At 36.0% G+C, this 14,327-nt stretch overlaps 1 protein-coding gene across 50 annotated transcripts in view; it reads right to left on the bottom strand.

Annotated features, from left to right (window-relative positions):
• Positions 1-14,327, bottom strand: part of hts (adducin 1-like protein hts) — a 186,229-nt gene that overhangs the window by 61,130 nt on the left and 110,772 nt on the right. For all 50 annotated transcript variants that reach the window (XM_067083876.1, XM_067083875.1, XM_067083871.1 and 47 more), the window contains 3 exons: positions 6,127-6,286; positions 2,074-2,245; positions 1,183-1,334 (listed from right to left, as the gene is read on the bottom strand). In XM_067083876.1, coding sequence (XP_066939977.1) covers positions 1,183-1,334; positions 2,074-2,245; positions 6,127-6,273 — 471 coding nt within the window. In that variant the 5' untranslated portion in view covers positions 6,274-6,286. The remainder of the gene's footprint in view (positions 1-1,182; positions 1,335-2,073; positions 2,246-6,126; positions 6,287-14,327) is intronic.

The raw sequence follows: 14,327 nt of genomic DNA, 5'->3' as shown, positions 1-14,327 counted from the left end.
TATACATTTACACATGATGTTCTATATTTTTACCAAGTTTGAAACCCCTTCAAGCTAAACCATGTAGCGAGAACTGAGAGGAAGACAGATATTGATAGATTGACAACCTCCCTTCGTGTACATCCATACATGATGGGCTACCTTTGTACAGTTTGAATGGTAATCATCTTTTGAACTACATTTTGTATTTAATATGAAACCCAACTGACCTAATATCTCAATGCAGAGAATACACAACAACTTATGATCAATCATACCTTCAGTGATTGTCCAATTTTTTACAAGAAACAAATCCTCAAAGAAATTTTGTCCAATTTTCCAAGTTTCAGTTTATCCAATTACTATATTTTCAAGGAGTTCCAGCACATTGAAAAAGATTGATAACACATTAAGGACATACCTTTGGGCCATTCCTGTGAGTAACAACAATTAACTCAGGCATCTAGTGAAATCTATTGGTGTCAGAGGAGTTGTAATGATAATGCAATAATGATTGACACCATCATATTATCTACCTTTATGCAAATCTATGCATGATGGTCTATTATGTATACCTAGTTTGACTGAGTCACTAAATCACAAAGAAGTTCTGTTGAATGATTTCAGAGAAATACTGACAGGCATACATAACTGTCTCCCTTCGTACAAATCTATGCATGATGATCTCCCTTTGGAACAAGTCTGATTGCAAATGTAGTTTCATGCATCCTTATCATTCAAATATGCTCTCTAATTGCATTTGTACCAAAAGCATACAAATATCCATAACTCAATATGAACCAAAAATTGAAAAATGGAAAGTATGCTGTATTTACATAAACATACAATTTATGAAAAAAAGACACAGAACCAATCATAATTTTATCAAAAATTGATGCTTGTATTTATAATGTTAAAAAAAAATATAAATCTTTTCTACATGGTGTATTGCATTAAAATGTAAAAAGGAAGTGCTTCATGGTCACAATGTGGTCAAATCTTGTTGGTACTGTACCAAGCACAAAAAGGTTTAGAAATGAATGTGAAAATATTTGCCGTTCAAATTTATGACATGACAACCTGTAGGCAGGAAATACAAGACAAAATGTATTTGTATAATAGTAATCCCAAACATCTGTTTTAAAACAAAAATCTTTTAAATCAAATGCTATTACCAGAAACTGACAAAAAACATATACTAACAGTGACATGATTATAAATATTTTGAGTCCATCCATGGAGATCAATAAGTCTGTAGACAGATGCCAGTTTACAGCGAAGTAGTTTTTCTCCTTTAGCATATCCTAGGCCCTCCATTCCTCTTATGTCGTTGATAGGGATTAAACTTTGGGTACCTGGAATTAAAGATTGCAATTAAATTAAGCCCCTTTTAAGACTCAAAGCTTAACAGCTCACAATTTTGCTGGATATTTTTAGGTATATACAGTAATGTTACTTTCACTGCATTATGAATTCCTTGTCTCAGAGGTTACGAAATCAAAAAGCCAATACAACTAAAAGGATATGCCTTTACAATACAGTTATACTGTAGCAGTGAGTGCAGTACCAAGAATATCTTTACATGTCACTTTTTTTTTTTTACCACAAGGCCTGGAGGCTGGAGTCATCATCAAATTTGTCTGACAAGATACTGATGAACCAAATTCATACATAATAACACCAAGAATGTGAGAAAACTTATCATGAAAGGTAAAAAGTTATCAAGAAAAGTATTACGTTTGTAAGTGGAAAAAATTAACAAAAGGCCCCAACAATCAATCTATCAATATTGGGTCATTTCACCCTATGGGACCAGAAATTATTGCTCCATGTACTAGCCTTAACCTCCAGAGCAGACTACCAGTCCTTTAATAAAGCAAAAAGCATCAGTTATTACCATTTTCATTTACTGAATGGATAATATTACTCAACACTAACAGGCTGGATACAAAAGAAGAGGAGTTAATACTCACTATTTCTGGTTCAGCTGCATCATTAGTACTGAAAAACCTTACTCCTGACAGGATATCTTAGTAGAAGATGTAACTATTTTTTTATAATTATTAAAAGTATGGTAGTCCTAATTGCTCTTACCTCTGAACATGTTTATACGTGATGCAGGAATACCCATCATTTCAGAAATATTCTGGATTGCCTGGTAACCAGAATAACCTTCGGTCAACTGCGACTCCACAATCTTTTCCAACTCTTCGCGGAATATATTTGAATTCATTATTGCTTCAACTCGTTTTCGTCTTTCCATTTCCTGAAATGTACATAATATATTAAGGCAAATGCTGATGCATATTATACAAACTAAGGTGCACATATTTTCGAGAGAGCAAACATAAGAATAATACAATAGTACATGAGTTTAATGGGAATTTAGAAAAAAAAGTTTTTAGACTGGCAAGCATTCTGGGAGTACTGTACTACTACAACAATATACAGTATTCCCTACAGACCACAACCAAAATCCCCTATAAGAACATCAGATTATTAATGAATTAAAGATCAGCAACCTTGTCATCATGCAAATCTCTGCCGCTACATTGCACCAGGTTTGTCTGGAATCCATTTAAGTGGTTAAAAGCTGCAATGACAAATACAAGGATGGAGAGATACGTGAGCAGAAACATGGATGACATCCCTGCATTCACATCTATACATGATGGTCTACCTTTGTAACTAGACTTATTGAAATACAATCAATCATGTGTGACATATACAATGATACACAGACAATGAACTACTGTACAGGTATCTCCTCCCATGCACACTTACATATACAGTAATGATCTACTTCTGTTTTTATACAAAGCTTGACCAAAATCCTTTTAACAATAAGTTGTAGTGAAAAGGTAAGCATGACAGACACTTTTACAGACACAGTCAAGCAGACTATTTCTCCTCATGTACACTCGGCAAGGAAAGTGAGGATACAGTTTTTTTAAATCTTCGGACATACATTGCTCAATAATGAGACATCTGGCAACTTTAGAAAGGGGGAGGAGCTTCAATCTTATTGTGTTTGTTTTTTGCCTGACCTCCTAATCCTATTACTTTCAATCACATTCTACGGTTCTGAATTCATTGATACTTGAAAGCAGCAGTAAGCTTTACGGTATTCGTTCAAGTTGTAATTTGCAGCGACAGTTCTGAGCAAAATAAACATTTTTCGACGTAACCTACCAAGTTAACCTTACACAAATGAATTTATGACACCACAATGAACGGAATGCTTGCATAATCGGAAACGTGAGCTTCCATAATGAAATCGAGTTAAATTTGAGCAATGCCCAACGAAAAACTTGGGGAACAATAAAGGAACGAATGCAGTGTTATGAAGAGAGAGAGAGAGAGAGAGAGAGAGAGAGAGAGAGAGAGAGAGAGAGAGAGAGAGAGAGAGAGAGAGAGAGAGAGAGCTGCTGTTGTGTAAGCCTAGGCCTATATGTAGAGCTACCCATTTCATTATATTTTTCTTTTAGAGGTTGAGCGATACTATATTTGTATAGTATGTTTTAGCAATGGAGAGAGAGAGAGAGAGAGAGAGAGAGAGAGAGAGAGAGAGAGAGAGAGAGAGAGAGAAAACTATGGCAACGCCAAGAAACATCCAGTTACTTGCGTTTTCCGCCAAGACCTGGCGATACTCCGCACATCATAGAGAACGCTCTTGCGGATTTAAATAGATTTGGTCAACCTACCCTAACTGTCACAACATTTACTGCCATTAATTCCAGCTGACCTTTAAACACCGTGAAATACAAATATGAATGTGTAAAAATTAAAGAAATTATCATTACCTTGTATGATGATGCAATAATAAGCCTGTACATAACGGAAAACGAGTAAATATTGCTGTTCTGATAAACAGTTCTACACCGAGATATCCATACACTATCTTTTACATCTCTATGAACGAAGTCATCTGAGAAATTCTGATTACTTCGGACATGCATGGTGTTTTTAAGTATTTGAGCGTTTTTGTTTTGCAGATTTAACATATATGATATAATTTGCATTGTATTTTCATATTCTAGAGTAAATTTACCGAGATTATGTGTTTTCTGTAAGAAAAAAATTAAAATTCAATGAACGAAATCTAATGAAAGCTGTATCTTCACTTTCCTTGCCGAGTGTACATCAATGCAGCCAGCATCATCTACCTTTTGTATGAAGTGTCAATGAAATCCAGTACCTTCAACTATGTAAGAATTGCAATGAAAAGGTAAGAAAGACACACTGATGGAGGGACAATTGGGCAGAAATGAACTACCTGTTTCCATGCAGTTCTTGCATGATGGTAAACCTTCTTACCAAGCTTGACTGAAATCTCTTCAACCGTGAAGCCATTGTAATGATAAAGTAACCATGCCAACATGCTAACAGATGAATGATCTCCCTTCATGGACATCTATCTATATTTATGTATTGGACTACCTTTGTGCCAAGTTTGACTGACACCCTTTCAACCATGATGCAGTTGTGATAACAAGATGAAGTGTGACAGACATGTTAACAGATGAATGATCTTCCCTCATGGACACCTATGCATAATGGTTTTTATTCAAAGTTTGACTCAGGTCTCTTCAAACACATAGGTGTTGTTGTGATGAAAAGATAAGACACACACTAATGGAGATAAATATTTTGCTTAATAATACACTCCTTTGCATGATTGTCCACCTTGCCCTACAACTTGACCATGTCAGAATTGGAATATAAAATTTAGGTCAAAGGCCAAGTGCTGAGACCTGTGAGGTCACTCAGCACTGAAAGGAAACAAAGTAAAAATGGTCTTAAAAGTTGTACAGGAGTAAAACCTTGCAGTTGCACTATGAAAAACTGTTAGGAGAGGGAGGACAGTAAGATGGAAGAAATATAAGAACACAATTACAGTAAAAACGAATGAAAGGGGGCTGCAGCATGGGGCCAAAGGGATGCTGCAGAGAACCTTAAGTAATCCCTACAGTGCACCACATGAGGCGCACTGATGGCACTACCCCCTCATGGCGGTTAACACGTGTCGAACTGCAACGACAAAATAGCTAGCCTGACAATGTCTTGAAACATATCTATGCGAGATGGTCTACCTTTATCGAAAGTTTGACAGAAATTTGTACGACTGCATGGGAGGAGTTGCAAAAAGTATGACAAAGAAGCTTATGAACATGCAGACTATCTTCCTTCATGTACATTTTGTATGACTCTATTTTTGTACCATTTCCCCTGATTGCCTACCTTCACCCTGTCTGCCTGAAATCTCTCCATCTGTTTAGAAGTTGCAATGAAAAAGAAAATGTGACACAACACCAAGGGACAGAGGGACTGTGCATCAAACCACGTCTATAAATACTTCTGTACCAAGCTTGAATGAAATCCCTTCAATCCTGTAGGAGTTCTGATGACAAGGTAAGTCCAACAAGCATACAGCAAGAGGAGAAAAACTATACTACCTACACCCTAAACTTTGTCAGTAGGGAATTAAAATATATGTACTTAATTTAAACCTAGATTTATTTCCAATACATTTGAAAGGCAAGAGTTAAAAGTCAACTTGAAGCTCAAGTACTGTCACTGTAAAATAATTAGTACAAGTAACTCTCATTCACTCACAGAAGTTATCTATTGCAAGGATTATGCCTGCATTTCACATACATCCATCACAAGAAGAAACTGGATGAAATTAACAACATGCCACTACACTGTAAACCCCTCATTGCTATAATGTTACTTAGTTCACAGGGTACTTGATCCATTCTTGCCATGGCCCTTCTACATGCATTGTTATTCAATGAATGAAAACCTGTTCGACCCCTCTGAACAAACTATTTTCAAGAGAAAGAAAAAGTTTTACATAAAGTTTCTTATAATGAGTGATTCTCTACCAGCACTTTTACACTAACCTAGGCATTTGGTGACGATACATGTAATATTCAGCCAAAACACATCAACTACTTCAGTTCACACTTGATTTAGACACAATGCTTTTGTAAACTTGTATACTGTACACAGAACTGCAAAAGTAACATTCACAATTTCACAAATGGACACCATAATTTTTCTATACATTTTGAGGATGAGAAATTTCCCAAAATAAATATAATTTCCAATTAAGAGTAATCTACTACATACTGTACAACTAACCTTCATGTCTTGGTCGATGTCTGGGGGCCTCATTTTTTCTCGTTCAAGTTCTTCCTCTGTCATTAGCCGTACCTCCTCCTCCTGTGTAGCTGCACCGTTCATGGGAGGAGGAGGCTGCTGCTGCTTCTGTTGCTCCACCTCACTCATCTTGAGCAGTCACCTGCATAAAAAATGAGAGTTCTTTTAAAAATGACACTCCAATCTGACCCTGCAATCATTCTGTGAACTGAATCCAAGTGACTATATAATGTGACCAATATCAAATGTCACTCTTGACTGGATCATAAAATGTTTTAAGATATTCAAACTTCACAATAAAAACTGTATAGTAAGATTTTCATTATAGTTCTTCAAAATAAATAAGTCATACAGACCATGCAAAATTTCTATAACATACAAAAAAATTCAAAGCCGAAACAAAATAACTATTACTAATGGTTGTATCTTACAAATGTTCATAGAAGTTAATAAAACCTTCAAAACAGATCCTTCCTTAGTTTCAGTTTATTAAGCCTTACATTGTATCTTTTGTAAAAACTTAACCCAACAATGAGCAGGCTGCAAATAGATAGACACTGCGTATGAAAGTGAGATTGCACAGTGTAGATGATCTGTACTGGTATAAGGGCATGAATCATGGTATGACAATGGAACAATACATAAAAGATTTTGTAGCTCGGAGAATAAAGCTTTAAGAAGAATATCTGGCATCAGATGGTGGGTTGCTTAGTAACAGGGAAGTCACATATGTAGATAAGATACAATGAAAAGGAGATTGAGATGGTATGGACCTGTCTTTTACACCATCCACAGAGTTGGAACACCCAAACCTACTTCGATGAAACCTATGAGGCAGGAGGCTGATGATGGGGTGAGATTTGTGCAAGACAGGATTTGTGGAATTTCATGTAAGACCTTCACACCACACGGTGAGGAAGGCAACAATGATGATAATGATAAAGACAGTACACCTTGAAAATAACAAAACTATACACATGTATGTTTCACTGTGATAAAATACTAGGGAAAAGGTTTCCTTTAAGCGCAAATGATTGTTCAACAGTATTAAATATAAAACACAAAAATAAAAAAACTTTGAAACTGCAGAGGTTTCTTCACAAAAGAAGAGAAGTACATCAAAATCATACAAAAGTACCACACAAGCAAAATGAACAGGTCATGATGCCATGGTAAAAGAATCATTTCACAAAGCCTGAAGTGTGATAGTGAAAATTACATTTTAAAATAAAAAGTTATGTTATATTAATTTTCACTGGTATGTAAACTAAGATGTTCCCATAACTAGCAACTTGCACATGATTTATAACAATAATATTGAGACTATAAAGGTTGGTTAAACATAGCATATACTGTAAAAGATGAGGGTCATCCAAGAAAAAAGTGAGTGCTAAAGTGCATGTATGTGGTTTGGCAGGCTGCTGATGAGCATTCTGAGTAGATGGATGAAGCTGGTAGTGTTGTGGAAGTTTCCTGCACAAGAGATTCATCCAAGACTCAGAAGTGGCAGTGATATTTTTTCCTCCTTTGGAAGCCAACTTCTGTTAGGGGAAAGGGCCCATGTTGAAATACAAGCTGATATACTGTGTGTGTGTGTATATATTATATATCTATATATCTATCTATATCTATACTATATATATATATATATATATATATATATATATATATATATATATATATATCTCTCTATTTTAGCTCTTCCTTGGGTGAGTCAGTGGAGTTGTGGCCTTGCACTCGTTAGGCCCGAGTTCGACTCTGCAGCCGGCTAATGAAAAGTTAGGGGAATTTATTTCTGGTGATAGAAATTCATTTCTCACTATAATGTGGTTCGGATCCCACAATAAGCTGTAGGTCCCGTTGCTAAGTAACCAATTGGCTCTTAGCCGCGTTAAATAAGTCTAATCCTTCGGGCCAGCCCTAGGAGAGCTTTTAATCAGTTAAGTGATCTGGTAAAACTAAGATATACTTATATATATATATATATATATATATATATATATATATATATATATATATATATATATATATATATATATATATATATATATATATATATATATATATATATATATATATATATATATATATATATCTATATATATCTATATATCTATATATATCCATCTATATATATATATCTATATTATATATATCTATATCAATATCTATCTATATCTATATCTATATATCTATATTATATATATCTATATTATATATATCTATATCAATATCTATCTATATCTATATCTATAAATATATATTATATATATATATATATATATATATAATATATATATATATATATATAATAAAAAATATATATATATATATCTTTTAGTAAAGACACAATATATATATATATATATATATATATATATATATATATATATAATAAAAAAATATATATAAAGACACAAGGTATATATATATATATATATATATATATATATATATATATATATATATATATATATATATATATATATTATATATATATATATATATATATATAAATATATAAATATAAAAAAAAATCTGGCCAGAGCCATCTTTTAGTAAAGACACAAGGTAAAACTGCACAAGACAAGTCATGACTATGTATACTACATGAACAAACACCCTCAACATACATGAGGCCATGACTACAGTATGCCACAAATGGTGTAACTATAAAGAAAGAACCTTTAGATTCATATATCTGTCTCACAGCTAAGAAGATTAATAACTAATATCTAATATATATACACACACACATACATATAATTTTTTATGCATTGACGACAGATGGGACTTCAAAGCCTCCACTTTAAACAGTGATTCAATTGTCAAACTGCGTTAAAAAAGCCATCTTTTAACCCAAAATTCTTCTGAGTATTGAAAAGGTGACAAATGTTTGCAAGCAAGAGATTGATCCACAATCCTCTGACAAGTTTAACACTGGGGGATTCTGGCAGACCTATAAGCATGTTTTCATGCTCGACTATTATTGAAAAACTCCCACTTACACAATGATCCCACCAAATAATCACATTACAGTTGGAAAAATGTTTTAAAACCAAACTCACGAAAATTGTTCGCCGATCATCCTATCAGAGAATCTCTCTCTTCATTTCTCTCTACACTAAAGCACAACCTATTGCGGAAAAGTGTGAGGCTGAGGTAAATGAACGTGATCAATACAGTGGGCACTCGCCTATTTGCAGTTCCAGATTCGCGGCTTCACCTATTCGCGGATTTTTCTGTGGAATGTATACACACATTTTTCATGGAAAATTCGCCTTTCGCAGTATTTTTCATAGAGAAATATTCACTAATTACAGTTTTTTCATACAATTTTCGGGACTGAATGCATTTTTTGTGATAAAACATTTAAAATACTCAGGTATAAGCATTTTTAGAGGGGTTTTTGGTGTTTGAACTATCAAACTAGGCAGTTATAAGCGTTCTCAGAAGGGTGTCAAGTATTAACAGATTTTAGCTATTCGTGGGGGTTGTGGTAAGCATCCCTCGCCAATACCGGGGGTCAACTACAAGTATGTGGTCTGATGATGCTTCCTTAAGTTAGTGAGTTGAACGCCAGGAAACACGCTGTGACCTCACCAAATAATCTACGAATAACTTTAAAAACACCTCTCTTTGGGTCCTTTCTTGACGGAGAGACGACACTAAACCATCATCATCTGAGAGAGAGAGAGAGAGAGAGAGAGAGAGAGAGAGAGAGAGAGAGAGAGAGAGAGAGAGAGAGAGAATGAATTTCAATCACAAATCATTCCATATTTACAAGTCATTTCTAACATTCTCTCTCCGACCATATTAATTGATAATCAATGAACAGAAGGATTCCTAAGACTGAGCAGGTAGGTATAACATTACAACAGCGACGTTTTGGCAACCTGTTTAACAAACAATGTATGCATTCACACATGAACCATTCGAAAAATACACAAAAACGTAACGAAGCAGGGTGTTATGAGTGATGAAATATGGTAGTCTAGAGTTACGATTAAAAATATCTTAACCAAGGAGTCAATGCACCTCAAGAACTCTTGATTAAGGCACTGACCCACCCTTTGACCTATGCTAACCTTTTCACATCATCATATATGTACATTTCTCGCTATTTTAATTCATATAACAAATGTATTGATACTGTAAAAAAAAAAACGGAAAATATATATACCGTACATGTACTTATTCAATAAGATTTCAAAATGTCCCTACACTTAGTACAAATTATTTTCGAAGTACAATGAAGAAGCAACAATAACATGTCCCCTGAGGATTCGTCACCACGGTAATACGTACTCTACTGCAAAACAACAAAATAAAGACGACGCAAGAGCCAGACGTCATAAGGAAGATGTTAAGTGGATGTTGACCTCCTCCACTCCTTCGCTTCTCGCGTTACATCAAGAGAAACTTCGCCCTAATTAAACGAGTACAAGTATGATAGGAATGGAAGAAGCAACGTGAAAAGGGTAAGCAAGGAATAATCTTGTCCCGAGAGAGCGAGAGAGAGAGAGAAATTCTGTTACGCAAAATCGAGAGAGGAATGGGGGGGGGGAGAAGGGGATTTTGTCACGCAAAACTGTGGGAAAAGAGCAACGTGTAAAAAATAACGAGTACAAACCGAGTTGTACGCGTCGCCATTCAAAAGTCAACATCCTCGTTCAAAATTGCCAGCAACAGGAATAATACCCTACATTCAGGTAAGACACAACTGACCAAAAATATAAGACATAAGTAGTAAGGAATCCCCCCCTCCCCTCCCATAGAATCCGACACCTCAGTCTGACAAACCACAATTAAGCAACGTCAGTAACCAGATCGATTTTCATTAACCTCAGAAGCCACTATTCGTAATGCGCCATGCACAAACAACAACAGTTCCAAGGTAAACGTCAAGTGCTACTTGTGACTTTACATTTCATCTAATCGCTTTGCAGAAAAGCCACTACTTTCAGCGATATAGAAAATTAAAAAAAAAAAAAAGTAAACACACACTGTCTTCCCTTGGTTGGGAAAAGTTTACTTTGCCGGTTCTCACAACAATTTGTGAATCCCCAAAAACCTGAAAACGCCCACATGCAAAATTCTAATTCCTTCAGTAGTTTAATAAGATTACTTCATTTCTTTAGATTACATACGGAGACCAGCTATTATCACTCTTGTGAGGTTACAAGCACATAAAATTTTATCATCGTACATTTACGCACAAAAGGCTCATACACTTAAAATACATTACCTCACCTTAATATAAGAAACGACAGTACATAAAACACACCTAAAATGAAGGATGCCTGCAAATATCTAACGTTACCAACTGCAAAAGTCGTAAAAAAAAACTAAGCACGGCCGCATATATAGTAAGAGGTACACTCAAGACCACGTACCAGCTTATCACTACTAGAAAGGCAAGAAAAGGTCAAGGCTGTAGATAAGAATGCCTATCTTGTCAAAACCAACCAGTCCCATAAACAGTAAGCAGCCTAAAATTTAAATAAATAATTTAAATGTGAGAAAGCAAGGGCAGAACGCAGCAGCTCGAATTGTTATTCCATAAACACAAGCCAGCATGGTTTGTCGGCAAGTAATACAGTATAACAGATGAGGTCAGCGGTGAACCAGGTAATACCTGAATCAGTGATGAAAATGGGCTTGGGTGGGCTAGAAAGGGCAATTCCGCTGTCTGCCAACTTCATTACTTATTAGATCTCCAGCACGACTTCATTTTCCATTAAAATTTCATATGATAAACGAATTTTTCTCCCTCTGCCTCTCTCAGAAATACCTTCAAGGACTCCCGAAGTTCATACCGCTGTTGTACCTCAACAAGCATCGGATGTTTTTTACTTTAAATGCAAAAAGGTAAGTGCAACGCAGGGGGACACTGTTCCCTTCTTGCCTTGAGTATCTCAAAAATCTGCATTTACTCAGAGAGAGAGAGAGAGAGAGAGAGAGAGAGAGAGAGAGAGAGAGAGAGAGAGAGAGAGTCCAATATTACAATTATAAAACCGCCAGTCACGACCTTACTTCGAAACGAATTCTCCCCCATGAACCAATTTCACGCAGCTACGCAACAGCAGTCTCTTGTCATCCGGATGAGAAATAAAATCTAAAGGTAAAAACGGGAGAAATAATTCCTCTCTTTCGCCGTTACTGAATCGCTGACAGCCTGGCTGAAAACTGCAGGAGAAAGAAAACACTCGAATTTTAGGTCAGTCTAACGCCAAATAAAGACAACCTCTCAATACAACTACGTAGTGAGTCACTATTTATCGGTGGTGAATCCAGACTCGTCATACGAGTAACCGCACGGTTACTCATCAATACCTCTCAGTGTCCTCTCACGTAGTGTTCAACGAACGAGAGAGAGAGAGAGAGAGACAAAACCTCTCACTCTCAGCCTATTCATGACAGTGGCTGGTTAGCTAAGAACTCCTTACGAAGGCTCGTGCTAAGCATACCTAGGTTCAATTGTTGTGCTTACCACCCCGTGACATCTTGAGCTACCTACAACTTCATAACATGTTCAATATGCCAATGTTAAATACGTCATACCACTAGAACACCTAATTAATAAATAAACGATCAATGCTCATCTGGTGCAAAGCATGCTTACCAACAATAGGATCAGATTATAAAATGCTGTCAATGTTAGCGTTATTTCATTATCATCGACAAAACATCCATGAAAGGTTCTCATGGCAAAATGAAAAAAAAGTCAATGATATATAAATTCACAGTATGCATTAACTAATTTAGAAAAAGTACATAACGCGTGATTTATGCGTCTAGACCGCGTCGAATCTCAACACACACCAACTTATGAAAATTAGGGAAGCCCGTTTGAATATTATGAGCAGGTGATACTCGCTTACAGGTTATGTCGTCAACACTTGCCTTCTGACACAGACACTGCCCGAATGTGTGTGTGTGTGTGTGTGTGTGTGTGTGTGTGTGTGTGTGTGTGTGTGTGTGTGTGTGTGTGAAGTACTTATGTAAGAATGTAAATATATACAGTATATATAAGAGAGAGAGACAGAGAGAGATAAGAATGTATATATAAGTATGTATATATGTGTACATATACTGTATATATCTATATATATATATATATATATATATATATATATATATATATATATATATATATATATATATATATATATATATATATATATATATAGAGAGAGAGAGAGAGAGAGAGAGAGAGAGAGAGAGAGAGTCTCATATAAAGATGGCGAGGTTAACTGTAGAGCACAAGAAAATGCCCTGGAGAACGAGGGCAGAGGCAACGCCGCACTGTATGTGATCTTCCTTTCCCCGAGGGCGTCTCCGAAAGTAGAAAAAACGCGACTGAACGAACGACGGATGACTCACCCACTCACGCATCCCCAACCCTCTCGCCCTCCCCTCTCTTCGTCATTCACTTAAAACGCCTTCTCTTTCTTCTCCCCTACTCCCCATCCCCTACCACCAACCCGCGAGGATATCCGGCCAACCCTCTCCATCTCTTCCCCGATCAGCCCCACCCACTTCCATACAGTCTCTTTGAAGAGGAGTTTTTACCCATCCTCTATGTACAAACAACAGCTCGCGATGGCACAACACAGGCGTAACTCTTTTTTAAGTTGTAAGTCATCGTTGCGTCTTTCGGACAAAAAATCTCAACTTCATGTGCACTCAACGAGGTACAAAACAACAGTAATTTCAGAAATTCCAAAACAGTAATTAGGGAAAATGCAAAACAATAACTCTGGAATATACGGCAAGCAAACGGAACATCTGCGCAATAATTTGTTCAGTAACCATTCTCTTGAAAGGGGCGAACATGATTTCACCGTTAATCTCAAAACAAGAATCAAAGGTAAACAAAGCAACTGATTAGTACAAATCATAAAAAGACAAGCAATCAACCTCAAAAATTTAAATAACCACGTGTCAATTACAATTATTACCTAAGATACCTCTGAAATGATAAATCCGAAAAGTACCAGCAAAATGCCTATAGACCTCCCTAACAGCCACGGCAGAAATCGTATCCACCTCGAAACAATACGAGATGAAACAGCTCGCTAATGGACAGAAGGATAATGATTAGATAAGAAAGAAAGGGATGCTGCATTATATGTCCCTTACCACCTCGCCAATGGAACCGGACATCATCGATCCGAGAG

The sequence above is a fragment of the Macrobrachium rosenbergii genome, chromosome 41, assembly GCF_040412425.1.
Source record: "Macrobrachium rosenbergii isolate ZJJX-2024 chromosome 41, ASM4041242v1, whole genome shotgun sequence".
NCBI lineage: Eukaryota > Metazoa > Arthropoda > Malacostraca > Decapoda > Palaemonidae > Macrobrachium > Macrobrachium rosenbergii.
Note: the sequence above shows the minus strand (reverse complement) of the source record. Positions and strands in the feature narration are given on the sequence as shown.